Here is a 23,573-nt window from a genome sequence, read left to right as displayed (position 1 = left end):
ACACACACACACACACACACACACACACACACACACACACACACACACACACACACACACACACACACACACACACACACACACACACACACACACACACACACACACACACACACACACACACACACACACACACACACACACACACACAGCCAGATCTAGCATGTCTCTCATGTACAGTACATGTGCTTCTCAATGTGCTCAGGTCCAGGCTCTGAGAGCGGGCCATCATGTATGCGGCCCATCACATCTGAAATCACCGCGATGCAGCGAGCGCATCCTCACCTCGTCTGCCAGCTGGTCAGCGCGTTGCTGCATGTCTGACAACTCATTGCGCATGTCCGCGTCATCTGCCATGGCTGCTGGATGTGGGGGGTGGAGAAGGTCTCCAACAGGGAAGAGAAGATCCTAGTGGGAGTTCGGGGAGGGCTGGAGGAGAGACAGAACACAAGAGAAGCACGGATGAGGCCTCGAGGTGATGGATTAGGTGGACATTCAACACTTGAAGCCAACTGTATTAAAAGACAGCGTTAACAATAACGTTTAGTGAAGGATACCAAATCCAAAACATCCTCAAGGTGTCCTCTCTGCACCTCTGTGAGCCGCCACAATAACTGGGAACAGCAGCAGCAGCGACAGCAGGTGGACGGACGTCGATGTTTCACCATTTAAAGCAACTTAAACATCCAGGAAATGATCAGAATCAAAGGTGTGACTCACGTTTAATTTGTATTTATTGAGCAAAATAAAGCATCTCACTGATTGATCTGAAACTGGATCGAGGGAAATGTGTTTGTGTGTTTTAAAGGAAGTATATTATTTGTAAATTCTGTTTTATGTTATTTATAATATTTGGAATTAAAGTTATTTCTATTATCAAAGACAGCAGCGCGTGATGCGTTCAGGGTCAATTTGACCTCAGGAAAAACAAACTATTAATAACAACAACGATTGAATGAAAACATATCATCATGCCAGGTTTAGGTTTTCACAGTTGCCCTCATAAAATAAGGAAAAGTCATAAATACAAAGCAAAATAAAGATGTAAACCATGTTTTAGAGACGTTAAACACTGAATGGGATCAAACCGACCCCAAGGAAACGCAGAGTGTTCCTGGAAACACACACTTACATCTGCTAATGTGTGATGACTCATTCAGGACAGACTCAGACTCATTCAACATAAATTAATTCCTGTTTATGGTTTTAATTTAAATACATCCACCAACACACATTAGCTCAGTGCAGATGCCCTTGAACAAGGTTAAACACCCCCCTCCACTGACCACGAGTCGCCCGGGGTAACAGCAGCAACTAAAGGTCGAAGGGACAAAATGTAAAATATTTTCCAAAAGGGTTAAAAAATTAAAATGAGAGAACAAAATAAGGGCAAATTAAACTGGAGGAATTGGATCTTCTATCTCCCAAGTCGATGCACTGTTGCACTGTTGCACTGTTGCAGGCTGTATGATGGAGGATTAAGGGCGCACTCCCACTGTCCAGGTTCCACGGGTAAAGTCTGGTTCCTTTGACCAGTGTGAGTGCAACCGCACCGCGTCTAGGAGCGGCACGCTTGCCGTCCACGGCCCGTTTGGGAGAGGTGGGCTTTAGTAAAGCACGTTTGCACATGTACGAGCACGAGCGTGCGCACGTGTACGAGCACGAGGCCTACGGCGGTTCTGAGGTCATTTCCTGTGCGCCTGTTGGGACGTAGAAAAAAGAAGGAGGGACCATGCGCGGACATTTCAAACAATGGCGGTGAAAGGTTCACGTTGGTGTGATGTGGAGGTGGAGTGTTTACTGCAGATTTGGTCGATGAAAAGATTCAAAAACAGTCGACAAGACGCACAAAAACTCTGAGCTCTACGGAAAGATCTGGAAACAAAGCCACGCATCGCCATGACGTCATCAATGCGTGTGACGTGTTACGGCGTGATGACGTATAGGCAGCAAGAAGCATTCTCCGAGGCCCAGGTAGTGTGAGTACAAACGGGCCTGGAGGGGGGGACAAGGACCCTAATGCACGGGGCACGGGACGGAGGCACAGTGGGAGGGCGCCCTAAGAAGCTACAGCAGTGTTTGTTTGTTGGGGAATGAACGGAGGAAGGAGCCGGCGACAGATGCTTGCAGAGGAACGCCAGTCTCAGACGGGGTCGACTGGGATTCTGTTGGATTATCAGAGCGACATAAACAGCCTGTTAGCCCTGTAGCTGTGATCCTCTCTGTAGGTCATGAAAGGCTGCTAACACAAACAGCGGGCGGCTCCAGATGTTGGATTTCTGGGAGCGAACTCTGAAGATGATCATGAAACAACTCGTCATGTGTCAGATGTGTTAAACGTAGACGTGGCTACAAGACATCCTCGTAAAACTAGAATCCAAATGATTCATTTAATCAGGCTCATTGAGATTAAGGGCGCCCTCCCACTGTGCCTCCGTCCCGTGCCCCGGGCTTTAGGGTCCTTGTCCCCCCCTCCAGGCCCGTTTGTACTCACACTACCTGGGCCTCGGAGAATGCTTCTTGCTGCCTATACGTCATCACGCCGTAACACGTCACACGCATTGATGACGTCATGGCGATGCGTAGCTTTGTTTCCAGATCTTTCCGTAGACCTCGGAGTTTTTGTGCGTCTTGTCGACTGTTTTTGAATCTTTTCATCGACCAAATCTGCAGTAAACACTCCACCTCCGCATCACACCAACGTGAACCTTTCACCGCCATTGTTTGAAATGTCCGCGCATGGTCCCTCCTTCTTTTTTCTACGTCCCAACAGGCGCACAGGAAATGACCTCAGAACCGCCGTAGGCCTCGTGCTCGTACACGTGCGCACGCTCGTGCTCGTACACGTGCAAACGTGCTTTACTAAAGCCCACCTCTCCCAAACGGGCCGTGGACGGTCAGCTGGCCGCAGTTATGCGTGGAGCGGTTGCACTCACACTGGTCAAATGAACTAGGCTTGACCCAAAAAACCTATTTTGGCCCGGTGCGGAAGGACAGTGTGAGTGCGCCCTGAGAGACCTGAGGTAAGAACACACACAGTAAAACAGAAACCACACGACTAAAAAAGGATCCAAGAACCATAAAAGAAACATCAGGTGATAAATCTTTAAACCCTCTGAGGGGGAAGCAGAGCTCAAGTTTGAAGGTTGCTGTTTATTCCATTTAAAAGTTGCATAGCACCTGAAACCACGTCTTCCAACATTGGTGTGCACATGAGGGGATATCCAAGCTTAAGGAGCAACGTGTGCTGTGGTTAGTAGATCTAAAGGTCTAGACCAGGTCTGCCCAATCCTGCTCCTGGAGGGTCGCTCTCCTGCACGTTTGAGGTTTCTCCTGCTCTAACACACTTGAGTCTAACGGGTTTCAAACCTGTGACGAGCTTCAGCTGCTTGATAACGAGCACATCATTGGATTCAGGTGTGTGTGTGTAAAACATGCGACAGGACAGTGGCCCTCCAGGAGGGGGGTTGGGCAGCCCTGGTCTAGATCCAGGTCCATCCAACCGTGTAATCCAGAGAAGAATGATTAATATGAACTGTGTTATTGGTGGTAAAGCACTTTGATACACAGGGTTTAACAGTGTCAACGGGGCAGCGTGACGGTACAGAATGTCAGCGTAGTCAAAGACAGACGTGAAGAGTAATGTCGGTGCCATTTGAAGCTGTAATGGCAGGGCTAAAAAGCGGCCGCTCAAACCCCTGAGAGAAGAGCCCGGTTGCTGATTGGATGAAGCTCTCAGTGGGATGTGACGTGTGGTCGAACAGACGCCACAACAACACGGAGAAGTAGAGCCGACACTTTTATCCAGAGGTGAAGAAGAACACTGAAGGATTCTGACCTGTGGTCCTAATCTGCATGCTCCCTCTCTCTCTCTCTCTCTTTGCCATTTCACACACACACACACACACACACACACACACACACACACACACACACACACACACACACACACACACACACACACACACACACACACACACACACACACACACACACACACACACACACACACACACACACACACACACACACGGGTGACAGCCTGTCTATCAAAACCCTTTTACAGCGCCTCAGATTCTTAAGGTGGAGTGTTTTCCTTCATGTTACTTGTTCATAAGTTGGCGTTGTGAATCACACGTCCACCTTAAATCAAACTGACACTATTCTGTATTTCTCTTGAGAAAGAACGGCGCACTGTGTCACTGATCAGCTGATCACCGGCGATCCAAACCCATCCACAGTGATACGTCACCTCCAGAGTCTCTAAATCCCTCTGGGGCCTTTTTCTCTCATGGAGACACGGCGAGTGAACGGACGTTTGAGACGGCGTGGCCTGAAACTTCCCGACCGGCCACATTTGACCCTATAATGGAAACACACCTAATAAGTGTCTTGAAAGTGTCCATTTCTTGCAGTACAAGTGATCGCTACTGCAAAACAAACAAACAAACAAACAAAAACAGTCTAAATCTAAAACGCAAAACACCAAAGCAGGACTTCAGATACAGACTCATCAAGTACGGAGTCCGTGCATCACGTGGGACGGACGTCATCGCCCACCTGGACGTGTCTCATCTCGATGACTGACGGAGCAGTCAGCTTGATGATCTGCCTCGGAGCTCCTGCTGTACCCTCTGCGTTTGCTTCACCCACGCGTGTGTCCAGAGACGTTCACAACAACATCTGCTGGCCGCACACTCGCCGCACATACGCAGGAGTATCACGCCAATATCCCAGCACGCCACGGTCTGAGTCATTAAAGCCTCCCTGGGCAGGGTATAGATTCATCTGACTCAGTCACGTATGCACCCTGAGACCCACAGCTGCATCGTAATGATCAAGTCCTGCATTGTGTGCATGCTCAGTGTTTATTCAGGGGCCACTTTAGCGCTGCTGTCACACTCAAGCGTCCCTCCTCTGTAATGCAGATCACATTTGTTTGCTGAATATGAAACAGTCGTCTTCATGCATCATGTTTATTTCATCCCCCCCCCCCCCCCCTCTCTCCTTCCCTCTCGCTCTCCTGCACAGCAGCGGCCATGTTGGGTTACATAAACCCCCGACCGGACTGTGCAGCGCAGCGCTTCATATCTGAATGGAGTCGGATTCAAAGGCGCACATCACTGGAGGAGGAGAGGGCATCGTCGCCCGCCTGTCGAGTTACATAATCAAAGTCAGGTGATTAAGTTTTAAGAGGAGGCGCCGACCTTTTTCTTTACGTCTCAATGACGAGATTCACGGTTTGCATCTTAGCTGTCCTCAGCAGCGCCCGCTCCCACACTGGAACGAGTTCGTCATCAAGAGGAAGAGGAAACCAAACTCTGACAAAGAGTCCGTTATGTAACAACATGCTTTCACAATCAATGTGCAGTGTTTGGGCTCAGGTTAGGACCTAACTTAAGACCTTATTTCCACAGTGTGTGAAGGCTCACTGTGCTTATCTACCTAATAATTTTAACCAGGAGATTTTAACCATTATTATTAAATAATAACGGTTGTTTCCAATTGCATAGTTAGTTTGATAGTTTGATTATTGACTAAACATGAAAGTTACTCCCTAAACATTTCAAACTCAAGGTTCACGTCACAAGGATTTACTGGAGCCCGTATTTTGAAAGGGTGGCGTAACATCTCATCTCATCTTCAGCCTCTGATCCGGGGTCGGGGTCGCGGGGGCAGCAGCTTAAGCAGGGGACCCCAAACTTCCCTTTCCCGGGCCACATTAACCAGCTCTAACTGGGGGATCCTGAGGCGTTCCCAGGCCAGTGTGGAGATCTAATCTCTCCACCTGGTCCTGGGTCCAAAGACGTGCAGGTGTTCGGTTCATTGATGACTCTAAATCACCCGTAGGTGTGAATGGTTGTCTGTCTCTGTTCGTCTCTATGTGTCCTGTGATAGACTGGCGTCCTGTCCAGGGTGGACCCCGTCTCACGCCCGATGTCAGCTGGGATCGGCTCCAGCCCCCTGCGACCCCGACAGGGACAAGAGGCTGAAGATGGATGGATGAAACCACTGTTGTAGCTTTTCTTTTCTTTTTAATTATAAATACATTTAAGCAAAATATAAGATATCATATATTTTGTCCACTCCAGATAACTACAGCAACTTGTGCTGCACAGAGATAAAACAGACGTGTGGTTCTCCCCTCCCCTGTTTTTTAATCTCCAGTCCCACGCAGGAATAAAATGAGTGTGTTCATAATCGGACGCAGAGCCGGGCCCCATGTTAGCTGCTGTTATCCAGAGTGAGTTGCAGCGATGAAGCGTCCAGAGAGCACTTGGCGGAGTTAAATGCCTCTGAGAGGTTCTGTTACGAGGATCAATCTGATGACCTGTGGATCTTTAACCAGCGGGCTGCACCGTCATCCGTGAAACGCGTCCTCTCAGAGCACGGCCATTTATCTGCAGACGCCTATCTGATTAAACGTCGAGCAGCCCACTCGAGAGACGCTTCGTTTTTAACTAATCACTGTGATAAAGAGTGTCCGCGGTTTGGGTAATAAAGTGGGAGAAACACATTTAGAACCACACAACCTCTCCATTTTGATCTTATTCACGCACGCACACACACACACACACACGCACACACACGTCCCTTGCCCCCGTGTAATCATATGTCACACTGTGAACCTTCGACTCGGAGTCAACAGTAAGCCAATAAACTGCACCTCTCAGTAATTAGAAATGCACCTCCAGGCTGCAGCACGGTCCTGTAAATGCAGGAATATACATATGCTTTATTGCCTCCGTGCCGCCCTAAGGACCGGGGCAGTGAGGCCGGATGATTAGCAGCATAATTACACTCCCTGCACGAGAAACGGGGCTGAAATACGTCGTATATAATCTATGGTGGAAGTCGTCACAGGGTCCGAGGCACTGGAGAAACGCCAAACACGGCACGTTCATCACCGGTATTTGGAATAAATGTAAAAGCAGTAAAACACGGTTAAATACCAGCACGACACTCTGTAGCATCAAACGACTGTGTTTCATACAACACTGACATCCCCAGCTCTGTATCCACGCACTCGTCATGTGTTTACCACCCTGCAGAGGAACGCCACCATGGGAACGATATACTGCGAGGTATGAAGACGCCCTGATTTCCATTCTGCGCTCATTCCACCCCTGAGGACGCCACACTTCATACTTTACACCCCGTCCAATCACGTTCTTCCTGCAGAAGATCAACAACCCCCACCCACTGCTCCCACTTCTTCTCCTGCTCTCCTCTTTAATCTCCCTCCGCTCGTCCATCCTTCATATTCTCCCTCTTTTCTTTTTTGACTGATGAAAGAAGAGAACACGGGCCGGACCACGCCTGCCGTCACATCGCTTAGAATCAGAATTTGAAACAGATCGCACGACGGACCAGTGCGAAATTAGTCACAACACTTCTTTTTAGGACCTGAACACTGACTGTGGACATGCTTTTACATACATACGCTTATGGACGCTTATCCGTGACCTGACCCTGGATCAGAGGTTGAAGATGAGTGAGTGAGTTACTGTGGACCTACGTAGATGGATGGATGGATGGATGGATGGATGGATGGATGGATGGATGGATGGATGGATGGATGGATGGATGGATGGATGGATGGATGGATGGATGGATGGATGGATGGATGGATGGATGGATGGATGGAGGGAGGGAGGGAGGATGGGATGGATGGATAGAATGATAGATAGATGATGGATGGGTGGATGGATGATGGATAGATAGATAGATGGATAGATGGATAGATAGATGATGGATGGGTGGATAGATGGATGGATGGATAGATGGATAGATGGATGGATGGGTGGATGAATAGATGGATAGGTGGATGGATGGAGGGAGGGAGGATGGGATGGATGGATAGAATGATAGATAGATGATGGATGGGTGGATGGATGGGTGGATGAATAGATGGATGGAGGGAGGGATGGATGGATAGAATGATGGATGGATGGATGGATGGATGGATGGATGGATGGATGGATGGATGGATGGATGGATGGATGGATGGATGGATGGATGGATGGATGGATGGATGGATGGATGGATGGATGGATGGATGGATGGATGGATGGATGGATGGATGGATGGATGGATGGATGGATGGATGGATGGATGGATGGATGGATGGATGGATGGATGGATGGATGGATAGATAGATAGATAGATAGATAGATAGATAGATAGATAGATAGATAGATAGATAGATAGATAGATAGATAGATAGATAGATAGATAGATAGATAGATAGATAGATAGGTGGATGGATAGATGAATAGATGGATAGGTGGATGGAGGGATGGATGGATGGATGGATGGATGGATGGATGGATGGATGGATGGATGGATGGATGGATGGATGGATGGATGGATGGATAGATAAACACTGTATTAAAATAAACTGTGTGTATTTTAAGGTGCGAGAGAGAGAAAGGTGAAGTCTGTAAGACAAACCTACTGTATCAGTATGTGACACAGACGTGAGATGCTGCAGAGCTTCGATGAGACGACAGATCTCTGTTTCATGCACATGGAGGCCGACGTATGTGTCTGTATCTTCCCTTGCTCTAAGTGTGTGTGTGTGTGTGTTGGGTGCCATTTTGTTTGCTTTCAGTCCTTACTCGTCCTTACGTCTCTGCTCCTGCATCAAACGTTTTCCTCTCTCAACTGAAGAAATGTGACAGAAATTAAATAATTGCGAGACATCACTTGAGTGCGATTGAAACAGTTAGCTCTGTCAAGCTGAGAGACATAATAACGTCTCATTACACTGCACTCACGCAACAATAACTGGATTTCAAAGGTCATCTCCAGGCCTGGCAGCCGTCTGGCCACACCTGGCCCTGTAGCAGATGTTGATGTCCTTGTAAAAATAAACCTTGCAGCGTAAAACGACGACTTCCTGCAGCTCTCCACTTGGTGCGGCTGTTCTCGCTCTTTACTGAAGACTGTTGTGACAAAAGCACTGAAGTGAAATGGAAAGAAAGGGCGTTTATGTTTAAATCATCATAATTAAATAGTTATAAAGCTACAGATGAAATGGTGACGGTAAAATCATATCTAATGCCATTCTAGGGCTAAAAGGAGCAATGTGCCTAAAGTGCTTAGTCCATGTCTTCCTGTTTAAAGGTTTTAACACATTATAACCATGACAACAGGATGCTACCCTCCGTGAACCACTGTGAGGCTGAATAACAACAACAACAACAACAGTGATGTCACATTACACAGCACGCCCAAGTGTCACTACAGCAGGAGCTTATTCTTCACAGAGGAGCGAGCGTTAAATGCTCCAGCGACATCCCAGCGGCACGCTCTCCAAAGGATGCCGTGCATTATTGACCTGAGAAGTCCGAGACCCCATCACTTATTCATCTGGCCCCACCGTAGCCACCCGCAGCTCAGACACACGGGGCTAAAGAGCAGGAGGTGGAGGGTCATAACAGAGCAGGCTGCCCGCTCCTGACAGAGGACAACACACAGAAAGGGAAGGCGGCCTTGAGAAGTAAGCAACAACAGATGGATTGAGTCTCATGGTCTCAGCAGATCCATCTGAACTCTGGTTTAAAGATCATTTGTGAAGGGGTGAAAATCCTGGTTTCTGATTGGATAAACCATCTGTCTGTCACCAACATACGGGCCAAACCAACCAATCAGATGAGTGAAGCGTGTGACGTGCTAACAGCGTGGAGGCAAAGCTCAGAAAGGAAACAACATGTGGGTAAAGGAGATTTTCCCTTTGTGTTTAACGTGAATTTACGGATCAAAGGCCCAATTTCAGGAGCCCGCTCCATATTCAACAGAAGGATCCAGAGAACAAAGAGTTAGTGAGCGGCTTGCTCCATAGCTGCTCATCTCATCCGTGGAAGCCTCCATGTTGTTTACACTCAACAGTCTCTTCTGTTTCACTTCAATCCACCAAAGAAACCAACGCTGATTGGTTCAAACTGCTCAAACGTCACCAGACTGATCTGAGAGTGAAACACAACTAAATATATCTGGATTTTGGACTGTTGGTCAGATTGAACAAGCACTATGAATATATTTCTAATGTTAAAAAGAAACAACCATTGTATTACATCGTATGGACCAAATGATTCATCAGTTATTTGAAACGCCCTTTCAAAATAAGATTTCTGGGTCTGAGCCTTGTGTGTCTACAACGCAGCATCGCCTCGTTCCCCGTTGTTTGAAAAGATCTGAGTTCTTACAAAACAACGTAATTGTTATTTTACCTCTTTCTTATGAATGAAAAAGACGTCAAACTGACCAAAGAGGTGATCGTAGTTGGTCACATGTTCGGTGGTTGTGTCTGTTTTGTTTCAACGGAGCGTTTGGACCCGGAAATCTAATTTAATTTGAAAGGGTGTTACGTCACGACTAAACGGCCAGATTTAGACGGTTGTGGTAAAGCGGACGAGTGCAGTCAGTGTGGGAGATGACCGTAAATTCAGTAATTCATCTTCAGCCTCTTGTCCCTGTCGGGGTCGTGGGGGGCTGCAGCCGATCCCAGCTGACATCGGGCGTGAGGCGGGGTCCACCCTGGACAGGACGCCAGTCTATCACAGGACACATAGAGACGAACAGAGACAGACAACCATTCACACCTACGGGTGATTTAGAGTCATCAATGAACCGAACACCTGCACGTCTTTGGACTGTGGGAGGAAACCGGAGAACCCGGAGAAAACCCACGCAGACACGGGGACAACATGCAAACTCCACACAGAAGGGCCCAGGCCGGGATTCAAACCAGGAACCCTCTCGCCCCCGTTGGTATATTGTGCTTACTTGATATGTCATGTATGTGAGGTCACGCGCTTGGTATTCCAGTCACACGCCTGCTCTCATAAAGTCTACTCCTCCAGAGTGACCGCTCGCTCTGAACAGCTTAAGGGACGGACACCTGACGACCCGTGTGTATGTTAGTGTGAACGCAGCCGTACAGGTCATCCATTATACTGCAGCACCAGCACGTCAAAACAATGTCATCGTCCTATCTATTGTGTCTTGAAGGTGGCGTTGCTGCTGCACTTGCTAATAGACAGACTGAGGGTGAAGACAAGGGCGAGCGGCGTGATTTAAGGCCGACCGCACCGCTCCTCATCAGCCAGCGTCCTGCTCCTTGGGAACAAGTGGAAAGCGCAGCGGAAGGGACAATAGACGGGGAGACGAGAGCATCTCAGGGGTGCAGACTGAGGTGTTTATTCTGAGCTACTGCAGGAAGATGAGGAGAGCACACACACACACACACACACACACACACACACACACACACACACACACACACACACACACACACACACACACACACACACACACACACACACACACACACACACACACACACACACACACACACACACACACACACACACACACACACACACACTTCTATCCAGTGGTGAAGAAGAACGCAGCGCAGAAAATGCAGCCGGGTTGGATTCAGACCTGTGGTCGTTTGTTGCATGTTCTCTCTCTCTCTCTCTTTCCCGTTTACACACACACACACACACGCACACACACACACACACACACACACACACACACACACACACACACACACACACACACACACACACACACACACACACACACACACACACACACACACACACACACACACACACACACACACACACACACAGAATAGAGAGAAATAAGGGAACGCCAAGAGCCGCGTTTATTACCGTGTGGCTATTAAAGAAGATGTTTCGGCTGCTAGAGAGCGTGGAGATGATATTAGGGATAGACCGGTACATTGATTCAGGCTGCAAAGTTCACTGAAAGATTTTTCCCGGCATTGTTTACAGACAGGCGTCCACAGGCAGCTCCGTGTTGCTGGAGACGCCCCTTCCTTTCTCCAGACTCGTAACAGTTGTTATGACGATGGTGTAATTTTTATGATGTAAACTGAGGGAGCAAAAGTAGCATCAGCTCCAAATATCATCTCAAAAAAAGTCCGTATCGGCCATCGGCTGAGGCTGATGACAAAATTTGGTAACGACGTCGGCTCTAAAAGATCCTTATCAGTGGTTCCCTATAGGACATTTGACAAACCATGGCAGGGAAGGGTGTAGAACAGCTCGTATAGGAGGGAAAAGTGGGATTGGTGAACACACGATAGGCCTCTGCAGCCTGTTTTGAATTAGAAGCACAACCCATCGTGTTTTACGACGCAGTAAACGTCCGGGCGGAGAGATTTAAAGGCTCTGAGAGTGAGAAACGCCGCAGATGTCCTTCTTCTATCTGCGTGTTTGATGGAAGCCCAGGCAGCAAACGTTCACGGCGGCCGCAGACCGCACAGGCGTGATTCCTGGTGTTTGGGCGACGCTACAGTAACACACTAATAAAGTGTTACGCCCTAATCAATATTGATGTTTTTCATTAGTCCTTTGGTCACAGACACAGAGCGTGTTTGTACAGTTGGGGGACACGTTCAACGCTATAAAGGCTCTACCTCAGCCGTGGCCGTGGGCCTTGGTGGCCAGATGGCTTCAGTGTCACACAACAGCCGTAAGAGTCGTAAACACAGAGATATTAAAAAGCAATTATACCTCCTGACAAACACTCACCACAGAAACATCTAATTTCACTTCTGCTGCCTTCTCCGTCTGTTGGAGCCGTGAAGAACTACTATGAAATTAAAAAATAACCTTAGTGAATGTGTGATATTTTATCCGTATACAGTAGAAAACTTATCAATGAGGAAATGTTTGTAAGTCATTTCCAGTACCGGTCAATTATTGTCACGCCGCGGTGAGGTCTGTCCTGTCTCTGGGTTTTTGTTTTGTGAATTTCCTGTTTTATTTTGAAAAGTAACTCTCCTCTCGTTGCAGGTCACTTGCCCTTCCTCTTGTGTCACTTGTGACGTCCTCCCCTGATCCTTGATTGTCTCCACCTGTGGGTCCCCTCCCTTCATGTGTATATAGTCCGTGTCTTCCCCTCCCTTCATGTGTATATAGTCCGTGTCTTCCCCTCCCTTCATGTGTATATAGTCTGTGTCTTCCCCTCCCTTCATGTGTATATAGTCTGTGTCTTCCCTTCATGTGTATATAGTCCGTAACTCCCCTCCCTTCATGTGTATATAGTCTGTGTCTTCCCCTCCCTTCATGTGTATATAGTCCGTGTCTTCCCCTCCCTTCATGTGTATATAGTCCGTGTCTTCCCCTCCCTTCATGTGTATATAGTCCGTGTCTTCCCCTCCCTTCATGTGTATATAGTCCGTGTCTTCCCCTCCCTTCATGTGTATATAGTCCGTGTCTTCCCCTCCCTTCATGTGTATATAGTCTGTGTCTTCCCCTCCCTTCATGTGTATATAGCTCGTGTCTTCCCCTCCCTTCATGTGTATATAGTCTGTCTTTCCCTCCCTTCATGTGTATATAGTCTGTGTCTTCCCCCCCTTCATGTGTATATAGTCCGTGTCTTCCCTTCATGTGTATATAGTCCGTGTCTTCCCTCCCTTCATGTGTATATAGTCTGTGTCTTCCCCTCCCTTCATGTGTATATAGTCCGTGTCTCCCCCCTTCATGTGTATATAGTCCGTGTCTTCCCCCTCCCTTCATGTGTATATAGTCCGTGTCTTCCCTCCCTTCATGTGTATATAGTCCGTGTCTTCCCCTCCCTTCATGTGTATATAGTCTGTGTCTTCCTCTCCCTTCATGTGTATATAGTCTGTGTCTTCCCCTCCCTTCATGTGTATATAGTCTGTGTCTTCCCCTCCCTTCATGTGTATATAGTCCGTGTCTCCCCCCTTCATGTGTATATAGTCCGTGTCTTCCCCCTCCCTTCATGTGTATATAGTCCGTGTCTTCCCCTCCCTTCATGTGTATATAGTCCGTGTCTTCCCCTCCCTTCATGTGTATATAGTCTGTGTCTTCCTCTCCCTTCATGTGTATATAGTCTGTGTCTTCCTCTCCCTTCATGTGTATATAGTCCGTGTCTTCCCCTCCCTTCATGTGTATATAGTCTGTGTCTTCCCCTCCCTTCATGTGTATATAGTCTGTGTCTTCCCCTCCCTTCATGTGTATATAGTCTGTGTCTCCCCCTCCCTTCATGTGTATATAGTCCGTGTCTTCCCCTCCCTTCATGTGTGTATAGTCCGTGTCTTCCCCTCCCTTCATGTGTATATAGTCCGTGTCTTCCCCTCCCTTCATGTGTATATAGTCCGTGTCTTCCCCTCCCTTCATGTGTATATAGTCCGTGTCTTCCCCTCCCTTCATGTGTATATAGTCCGTGTCTTCCCCTCCCTTCATGTGTATATAGTCCGTGTCTTCCCCTCCCTTCATGTGTATATAGTCCGTGTCTTCCCCTCCCTTCATGTGTATATAGTCCGTGTCTTCCCCTCCCTTCATGTGTGTATAGTCCGTGTCTCCCTCCCTTCATGTGTATATAGTCCGTGTCTTCCCCTCCCTTCATGTGTATATAGTCCGTGTCTTCCCCTCCCTTCATGTGTATATAGTCCGAGTCTTCCCCTGTCTCGTTGCCAGAATATTACGTCTGTTATGCTGACAGTTTATGTCTAAGAGATCCAAGTATCCATGTTTTTGTGCAGAGAGTTTTTGTGCAGATTGACTTATGTGCAGAGAAGCAAAGAACGCAGACCCAGAAGATGCGTCAGCCCCGACCGATCAGATCAGACAGGGTTTTTTCAGGTCTTAGGGACAGGTGCACATAAAATGACGTCAGAGCCGCCGTAGGCCTCGTGCTCGTGCTCGTACACGTGCGCACGCTCGTGCTCGTACACGTGCAAACGTGCTTTACTAAAGCCCACCTCTCCCAAACGGGCCGTGGACGGCAAGCGTGCCGCTCCTAGACGCGGTACTGTTGCACTCACACTGGTCAAAGGAACCAGACTTTAGCTGTGGAAGCTGTTCGGGCACGGTACGGAGGAACAGTGGAAGTGCGCCCTTAAAGAGACAGGCGTTAAAACGGAGCGTTTCAGACAGAGGGTGAGTACAGGAATATTCAAACACACAGGGAAGAAAGACGATGTGTTCGAACGTTAAAGCATGAAACCCATTAAGTGTGTTTGAACTATTTCCCAAATAAATCAGGACATTTTAACGGCTCTCTATTTTCCTTCTGATGATATTGATTCTTCTCTTTGTTGTTGTTTTTCTTTTCTTCTCTCTTTGTAATTTACCTCGGTCACCCCTCGATGATTACTCAAGTATGAATAAAGGTTAAATGAATTAATGAATGAATGAATGTGATAATGCAGTAATGGGTAACGTATAATGATGTTAAAACGTGGCAAACCTCACATTACATGAAACACTGTGTCGTGATTGGATCAGGACAGTCTCCCTCTCCTTTGTTAGTCGTTCTTTTGTCGCCCTCTGTCGGTGTTTTTCTGTATGTGCTCTCTTTCTGTTTCTCTGGTTTGAGTTTGTTTCCTGGCAGGTGATCCTTGTTAGCATTGATCACCTGCCACTCTGTATATTAACCCGGTCCTGAGCCTCACTCGGTGCTGGATCATACCCTCTACATACCCTGATGTCTCCCTGTGTACCTGTTCCTCTTGTGTCCATTCATCGTGTCAGTGTGTCTCAGTTCTCTTTGTGTTTTTTGTGTTTAAAGCACCTTTTTGTAAATAAGTTTATTAAATTTGTTAATACCGTCTCCTGAGTCCCGTGTCTGCATTCGGGTCCCATCCCCCGTGTCTTCTCCGTCACCCCACGTGACACAATGAGTCCACTTCCTCTCTATACCCTCTCTGCTATACACACCCTTCTGTGTAAGGTTGATATAAAGGCATTGCAGAGGCTAACCCCGCACCCACAACCCCGTCAGCTGCACTGCAGCATCATAAATTAACCAACCAACAACCAACACACACAGGCCTGAGGCAACAACATCACCAAAATAAAACAGCGCGTAACACTCCGCTGATGCTTGAATGAACGTGTTTGCAGAAGACTGATACAGTGGTATTGTCCCCGCACCTGAGCACACAATGCCATGTAATGCAGAAGGCAGAGGGCGTATTCATGTTGACCCGAGCAGATTAATTGGTGACTTCATGCTTCGATGACGCAGGGATACGACTTCTATACGTGCTGTGATACTGGAAACGGAGCCTTTAGCTGCACAGGGATGGTTTATAAAAGAATACAGTTAAAGCCGTGGGTATTGATGCGGTGGAAGTGATATGTTTGGAGCTACAGATCAATGTGAAACTGGAGCAGGCTGCATCATACCCTACACACACACACACACACACACACACACACACACACACACACACACACACACACACACACACACACACACACACACACACACACACACACACACACACACACACACACACACACACACACACACACACACACACACACACACACACACACACACACACACACACTGCGTTCTGTAGTAAAGTCTGACACCTTTAGTTTCAACTGGGCAAACGTGAGTAAAGGTACTTCTGATATCATGCTATCAATTTACCTTCTGTCTGTACTGAAGACGACTACGCCACAGAACGCATCCACAGTATTACTTCAAATTACTTCTCGCGCTCATACGCTCTCCATGTTTCATTTTCTGTCTCCCCATCTCGCTTCCCTCTCCCTCTCCCCCTCTCACTCTCTCTCTTTCTGATGACTTTCATTCTCCCTCCCTGAATTCCTTTCATTAATCACAAGAACGATAATGTTTCCCCGCGAGAGCCGGAGAGAGAGGACAGATGGCAGAGTGATGACAGCGCGGTGGATCGGCCTCCCAGATAACCGTCTCATACGAGGCTTTAAAAAGTAAAAAATGGACGGTTTTTAAAAGAAAAAGATCTTTTATTTCCAGTTCAAGTAAAGCTTCAAAAGCAAGAGCAGCGTTTGAGAGCTATTATCGGCTCGCTGTAGCTGTCACATCACTTCTGTGAGAGGCTACAACTGAGCTGAGATGAATGAAACTAAATTTAGAGTCTTTTGTTGGAGTGTTGACAACTATCCTCGAACCATCTTCCTTAATAACCCTTTAACTAACCTACAGAACGCAGCGAGACATCCTAACGATGTGACACTCAACCTGTATTTCCATGATGTGCCTTGGCCTCTACAGCCTTTCTCCGTGCTTCGCCACAGCTGCCAGACCTCTGGAGCGGCCATTTTGTTGCTCTGTTTCTGTAAACATGCGGGGTGTCTCTGAGAAAGTGAGAGGTTGTCCCCCGAGGGCTGACGAGACACAACGAGCTCGACCCTGACTTTCACCTTGACTTGACATTTTCTCTCCTGTTTCATGTGCGTACATGAAAGGTTTGACATTTAGGGAACTTATTTCCTTTCTTGTTTGTCTGCATTTTGTTGTCTCACTGTGGTTGAGTCTCATTTTAAAAGGATGAGAAGATTGATCACTTTCCTTGTCTGTATGCTAAATATTAAGTCACCCCCAGCAGCCCTTTAGCTTAGCGTGCAGACTGGAAACAGGTTGGGACAGCTTCCAAATCTCCCTACTTACACGCGATGTTGTGTTATGTTGATGTCATTACCAAGCCCCCACCACAGAGACGTCCTGTTTGATCCAATCAGGAAGCTCCGTCAGCGTCAGTTCCCTGAGTGTCCACTAGGGGCAGGTTTCATAACAGAGCAGTTTCTCATTGAGCCCCATGTTAAACAGGCCGTTTACACAGCATCATTAAACCTGTTTAAGAACAAAAGAACATTCTAGTCTGTGTGTTTAGCTCAGATCTCCATGACAACACTGAGGGGGAGGGGCTAGTTTTTATTTTATTGGAGGTTAAAGTTCATGAATAATTAGGGGCGTGGCCTCTTGAGTGACAGCTAGCCCCTGGCCCTCACTTCTCCTCGGAGGCCAGTTGTCAGGATTAGCATCATTAGCATGCTAACTCCATCATCTCGACCTGGACTGTGGTCATTCGTGTGCTGGTGTTTCCATGGTTTAGGAACACACCGTGTTAAAGTTAGCTCTGTTATGCTAAATAAGTAGCCGCACTTGCACCATGACTTGAATACAGCTTACTATCAATGGCATATACACTAGATGGGGTCGGTGTCTTACAGTCTATAGGCATGGTACTGTGTTATATATCAGTTTAAATCATAGATCATAAACGCTGCCTGCCTGTACTTGACTCTGGCAGCCGGTGTAATCTCTGCTAGAGACACAGGAAATAAAAAATAATGGCCTCGTTCCCTCCCGGTCCCGGGAAAAATCTCAACATTGAATCCCACTCTAGTTTCTCTTTTCAATTCAATTCAATTCAAAAAACGTATTTGTCCCCGGGGGGCAATTCAGGATTATCTAGTAACGTGTTCTGTTAGCCTGACTCCGGTGGAGCTAATGTTGCTAATTCAGTAAACGTCAGCCTAATAGAAGTACGCCCCTCCCCCCAACGTCACATACATGCCCTTTTTTGGTCAGAGGAAATGAGGCGGAGTCAAAGTTTGACAAGATGGAGACTCCTGTAGGCGAGGACGACTGGATCAAGTTGAGAGAACGGACCCGACGGAGACGCTACGTCCATATATTATACAGTCTATGGTCATTACACATCGTTGTAGAATACTCGCTTCTGATTGGGTCAGTCCGAGCGTTCTTGTTATGCTATTTCTGTAAGCAGACCGTTGCTTTGTAAAACAAACAGTATTCTGTTAAACTAAGCATCAGCTATACTAATAAAACAACAACAGTAACAAAATGTGTGATTCAACAAGGGGGGGGGGGCTTCTGTGAGGCCCCCGGGCACATGTCTTTTGGAGGCCACCCGCTTTCTGTAAACTGGCGTCTTTCTAGTTCTCCTCCTCGCAAAATCATTCAGCAGATTGTCAAATTTCAGGTGTCTGTCAAGGTCTGACTCTCCTGATGAAGTGACGATGAGCTGAGCTGAGTTTGGCTCAGACACAACATGACAACAGCAACACGGCAGTCTGAAAACCCTTCTTTCCAGAGGCTCCTGCTGTGCCACTAAGTCTTTTCACTGCGTTGAACACTGGGGGGCCCTAGTGGTGACTTCACACTATAAGCACCAAGGATCCTATTGGTCAGCTATCACTGTGCACACTAAAGGCCCTGGCGTTCCAACTTCCTTTGGAAGCACTGGCCCTCGAAGGGTCCATGATCGAGCCATGCATCCTGTCACATCTCACAGTTTTAATGCAACAGCAGCAGAACAAAGTCTGCATCAATGTCAGGGTTCCACTTGCAATCTGGCTGTTCAGTCTGACGTCACACCCTTTCAAAATAAGAGAAAGAAAAATACAACGGCCGAACATGTGAACAATTACGATCAGGTCTTTTGTCAGTTAGACACCTTTCATCCATAAGAATGAGGTAAAATGACAAAAACTCAGATCTGTTCAAAGAACGAGGAACGAGGCACTCAAGGCTCGAAAAGACTTGGACCCGGAAATCATATTTTGAAAGGGTGTTCGGTCACATCTTAACAGCCGGATAATGACTTGCTCACTCTTCATTATCCCTTACTTATATCATGGGTCATACAATATAACTCCACTCCCCAATATCCCAACATATTGTTTTTACACCGTGTTGATTGTGAAACCTTCAGACAGAGCGAGGCTAGCTGCTCCACACTGTTTCAGTCTTATGCTAAGCTAAGCTAATCAGCAGCTACATATGTAACAGACAGGTGTAAGAGTAGAATCTAACTCTCGGCAATGAGCTTATTTTACCAAAAACTTTTCCCTTCAGAAATTCAGCCTAACATTAACTTCATTAATCCCCCGAGTGCTGCAACATTTGCAGTTTGCTCCATTTCAAATGCCCTTTCAGGATGATAAAGTGTTATTTCCCAGGGCATGGTGACTTTGCACAGAGGAAACAAACAACCCCTGTTGGGATGCCTCCAAGAAGCAGAGACAAGCCCCACTCAGACAGAACAGCCACGTCTCCTCTGGCTCTGGACTGTGAACCCAAAACTGGCACAACTGTCCAGACAGAAAGAGAGATAGTACAGCGCACTCGCCCACCACAGGGTATTATTCGGGACATCTCAGAGTAACTAATGCGACAGCAGCGGAACAAGCTCTGCTGAAGCCATGAGGATGATTTTGTTTGTCATGCACATAAAACCTGAGCTGCACTGTGACGGCGAGGAACAACCGCAGCAGGGCTTTGAGTTCACACGTCCAATCCAGAGATTAGAAGAAAGTAAGTAAGGTAACGGTGCAGTTCTTTGCTCTAGGGCGCTTTAAAAATGCCCCTGAGTGGAGCCTTCTCCGTCTCAGGTACAGTTGTTTCCTGTCTTCATCTCTGGGTTGGATTCAGGTCTAAATATAATCAGCGTGTCTGTGACTCTGCACCTGGTCTTGAAGAGTGAAACTCCCAAATGAGAGATGTGAAAGAAGCAACAACACTGGAGATGTGCAAAGACTTCACCAGAGAGAAATACCAAAGATCCTTCAGATTGGTTGTCAAACGTGACTGACTGACTCATTTCATTTCAAACCAGTGTGAGAGGATCCATGTGGCTGCAGTATGTGGTTAATGTGTGTAGTTGCTTATGCATACGTAGACTCGAGGAGGTGAGTGGTCGGGCCTGTTAAGGACCTTTGAAACCATAAAGACTCCTGAAAGAATGACGCTGCTCTGCCTTTCTCAGGCCTTTTGCAGACGTACGACTTGATTATCACTCGAAGCTTTACGATAAGAGCCTGAATCAGCAAGATTAAGGTGAAATAGAGCTTCTTTTGTAAAGAAAGGGGAATAAATGAGACCTGTACCTGCACCGAAACACGCAATGCGCAGCGAGCCAGTCAGCTGAGCGTCGGCCAGCATCGATCACAGAGGCTTTAGCTCCATTTTCGATACAGTACGACACATGCGGGCTGTAAACGCACCCATGTGCAACGAACAATGGCCAGGGTGTTTCTGGGAAACAATCAGCGGAGGGTGATGGTGCCGTGAGTCACCATTTATACAGAGAGCAGCCCCTTCACTGTGTGTGCAGTATAGGCCTGACCCCCCCAGCCATACACACACACACACACACACACACACACACACACACACACACACACACACACACACACACACACACACACACACACACACACACACACACACACACACACACACACACACACACACACACACACACACACACACACACACACACACACACACACACACACACAAACACACACACACACACACCACCCCCTCCCAGTTTCTGTCTCCCTCACTCTCTGCAGTCCAAACAGTGCACGCCGCATAACACGACATGGTATAGCGGTCATGGCAACTGGAGCATCCCCGGGGGGGGGGGGGGGTTCACTGTGCTCTCTACACACTGTAGGCTATAATCTGCCATTGTAATGAATACACAGCTGTCAGTGCCCGAAGCCTGTAGGCTCCTCGCCCCTTAGTAACCAACTAATATGTGTTTGCTTCCGATTTAGTAATAGAATCTGTTATTTTAAGGTAATTGAAAATCACCACTAAAGGAATGTGGGGACGTGTTTATGTCACAGGACTCATTCAAACGCTCGATCAGCCCCGACAGCATCCGTCAGTGGCCCTTCAGAGCAGCCTGCCATGTGCATACGGATTCATTCCAGGTGCGCCAGAGTTCGACAGGACTTCAATATCTAATCTGCCGCATCGTCAAACCTCGGGATAACTTACAATCATCTCTACATCTGCATCACGGCAGCATGGCGGCAGCGTGGCAGCCTACTGTGCGTGGTGCGTGACAGGCAGCACAGGGGCGTTCAATTCACCACACAAGCCACACGTCCACAGTTGATTCACACCCGACGTCCACACCTGCAGGAATCAGCACGTTTTCCAATAAACGGTTGGGAATTTAGAAAACCAGCACCCATGAGAGACCAGTCTGGGCCGCTCCTGCACGCCTCTGGAATACAGATGGAAGCACCCCCCCTCCTGTCATGCACGGACCGTAGCCTGATCATCTGCATTTACATTTGGCACAAATGAGCATGTGGAGGGCTCAGGTACCAAATTGGCAGCATTGACACACTCATTGACATTGATGTGCGTTTGGAGAATGAATGGATGCCAGGGGGGGGGGGGGGGGGGGGGGGGGGGGGGGGGCTGGGTGTCATAGTGCGGGTTTCACCATGGTCCTCCCCGGCGCTTTTCTTCCCCATTACTCGACTGAACCCCCCCCCCCCCCCTCCTCCTCCCCCCCTCCTCCTCCTCCTCCACCCACTGTTACACCAGCAGGGTGTTTTCGAGCTCCCTTCATGCTTCAGTCACGTAAATGTGCCACGATGTGTGATGCTGCGGAGGCACCGCGTGAATAAATAAATAAATAAATGAAATGGAGCGACGCATTCGTGGAGCCGGATCATGTCTCACCCCCCCCCCCCCCACCCCCTGTTTATATCGGCATCCCTCCCCCTCCTCCTCCTCCTCCTCCTCCCACCCACTTCCACCATGGCGCAGTTTACTACAACAGTGTCTCCATCAGAGCACATACGCCGTGATCACCCCGCTCCTCTGTCTAAAAGCAGCTGCGTGGGTTGTGTTTTTCCCTGACTGACATGAGCGCGACAGATGTTGCGTGCTCGTGATTCACCGTCTTGCTGCGACATCAACAGTCTACCTGCTGCGTCTGTCGGCTTTGAGGTGAGACGTGCGGCTCTCAGTCAGGGGGAAAAACACCTTTGAATGGCCGGGATTGGGAGAGACGGTGGGTTCACACCTCGACCCCTCGTTGACAGTGCGGGGTTTGGACACGCTGAGGTCGCCCTGGTGCCCGGGTCTGGCGCTGTCCGAGGTGCTGAAACCCTGAAAAACGCCCACACTGAATTTACGCATTACAGCGCGCCGCATCCATCCTCTCAGCGGATCCACTGCGCGGATGAGATTTATCACCCTGGAGGTCACGCATCTCCTTCTCCTCTTCCTCCTTCTCCTCCCTTCACCCTCTCTCTTCCTCCTTCTCCTCCCTTCACCCTCTCTCTTCCTCCTTCTCCTCCCTTCACCCTCTCTCTTCCTCCTTCTCCTCCCTTCACCCTCTCTCTTCCTCCTAACAGTGCTGCGAATGCTCCTCTGCGTCCCCGTAACGAGACACGGACCCAAAAACCCTGAAACGCGTCACAGATCGGGCAGAAAACTCATATCCGACGTTCTTTAACAAACACCATCACTGCACAAAAAGCATCCCCAGCTTAAGCAACAGAAACGGGGTAAAAATGAGAGTAGGAAGCGTCTGCGGTCTTACCTGAGCCTGTTGTCGGTGCCCCGCAGTCAGAATGGGAGGAAATGTCTGCGTATATCAACAGCCAACCGACGCCAGCCTCGCTCTGTGTAGGACCAGGATGCTGCAAAGGCACTGCGCGTCGGCTGATTCCTCCTCACTGCTGCTGCTGCTGTAGGGGGGGAAAGCAGTGCAGCTCTCGTCAAAGATGGCGGACACTTTTGACGTCAGCAGCAGCTTTTAATAGATATCTGTCAGAGAGAGAGAGGGAGAGAGAGAGAGAGAGGGAGAGAGAGGGAGAGAGAGAGAGAGAGGGGGAGACTTCAAAAAGGCTTTGTTATAGGGCAGCTGCACGGTTAGCACTGGATCTTCCACATGTTTTGAGATGTTACCAACGTGCAACATATGGAAAACATCTGGA

General features: G+C 48.1%; 1 protein-coding gene across 1 annotated transcript in view; it reads right to left on the bottom strand.

Moving 5' to 3' along the window:
- snap25a (synaptosome associated protein 25a) overlaps positions 1 to 23,326 on the bottom strand; it is a 44,999-nt gene extending 21,673 nt beyond the window's left edge. Inside the window, exons 1-2 of the mRNA XM_083934324.1 lie at positions 23,177 to 23,326; positions 286 to 429 (exon numbers count right to left, since the gene is read on the bottom strand). Of these exons, the coding sequence (XP_083790450.1) occupies positions 286 to 357 (72 nt within the window). The 5' untranslated portion in view covers positions 358 to 429; positions 23,177 to 23,326. The remainder of the gene's footprint in view (positions 1 to 285; positions 430 to 23,176) is intronic.
- Between the last annotated feature and the right edge of the window lie 247 nt (positions 23,327 to 23,573).

The sequence above is a fragment of the Echiichthys vipera genome (genome assembly GCF_963691815.1).
Source record: "Echiichthys vipera genome assembly, chromosome: 19".
NCBI lineage: Eukaryota > Metazoa > Chordata > Actinopteri > Perciformes > Trachinidae > Echiichthys > Echiichthys vipera.
This window is presented reverse-complemented; position numbering and strand designations above follow the sequence as displayed.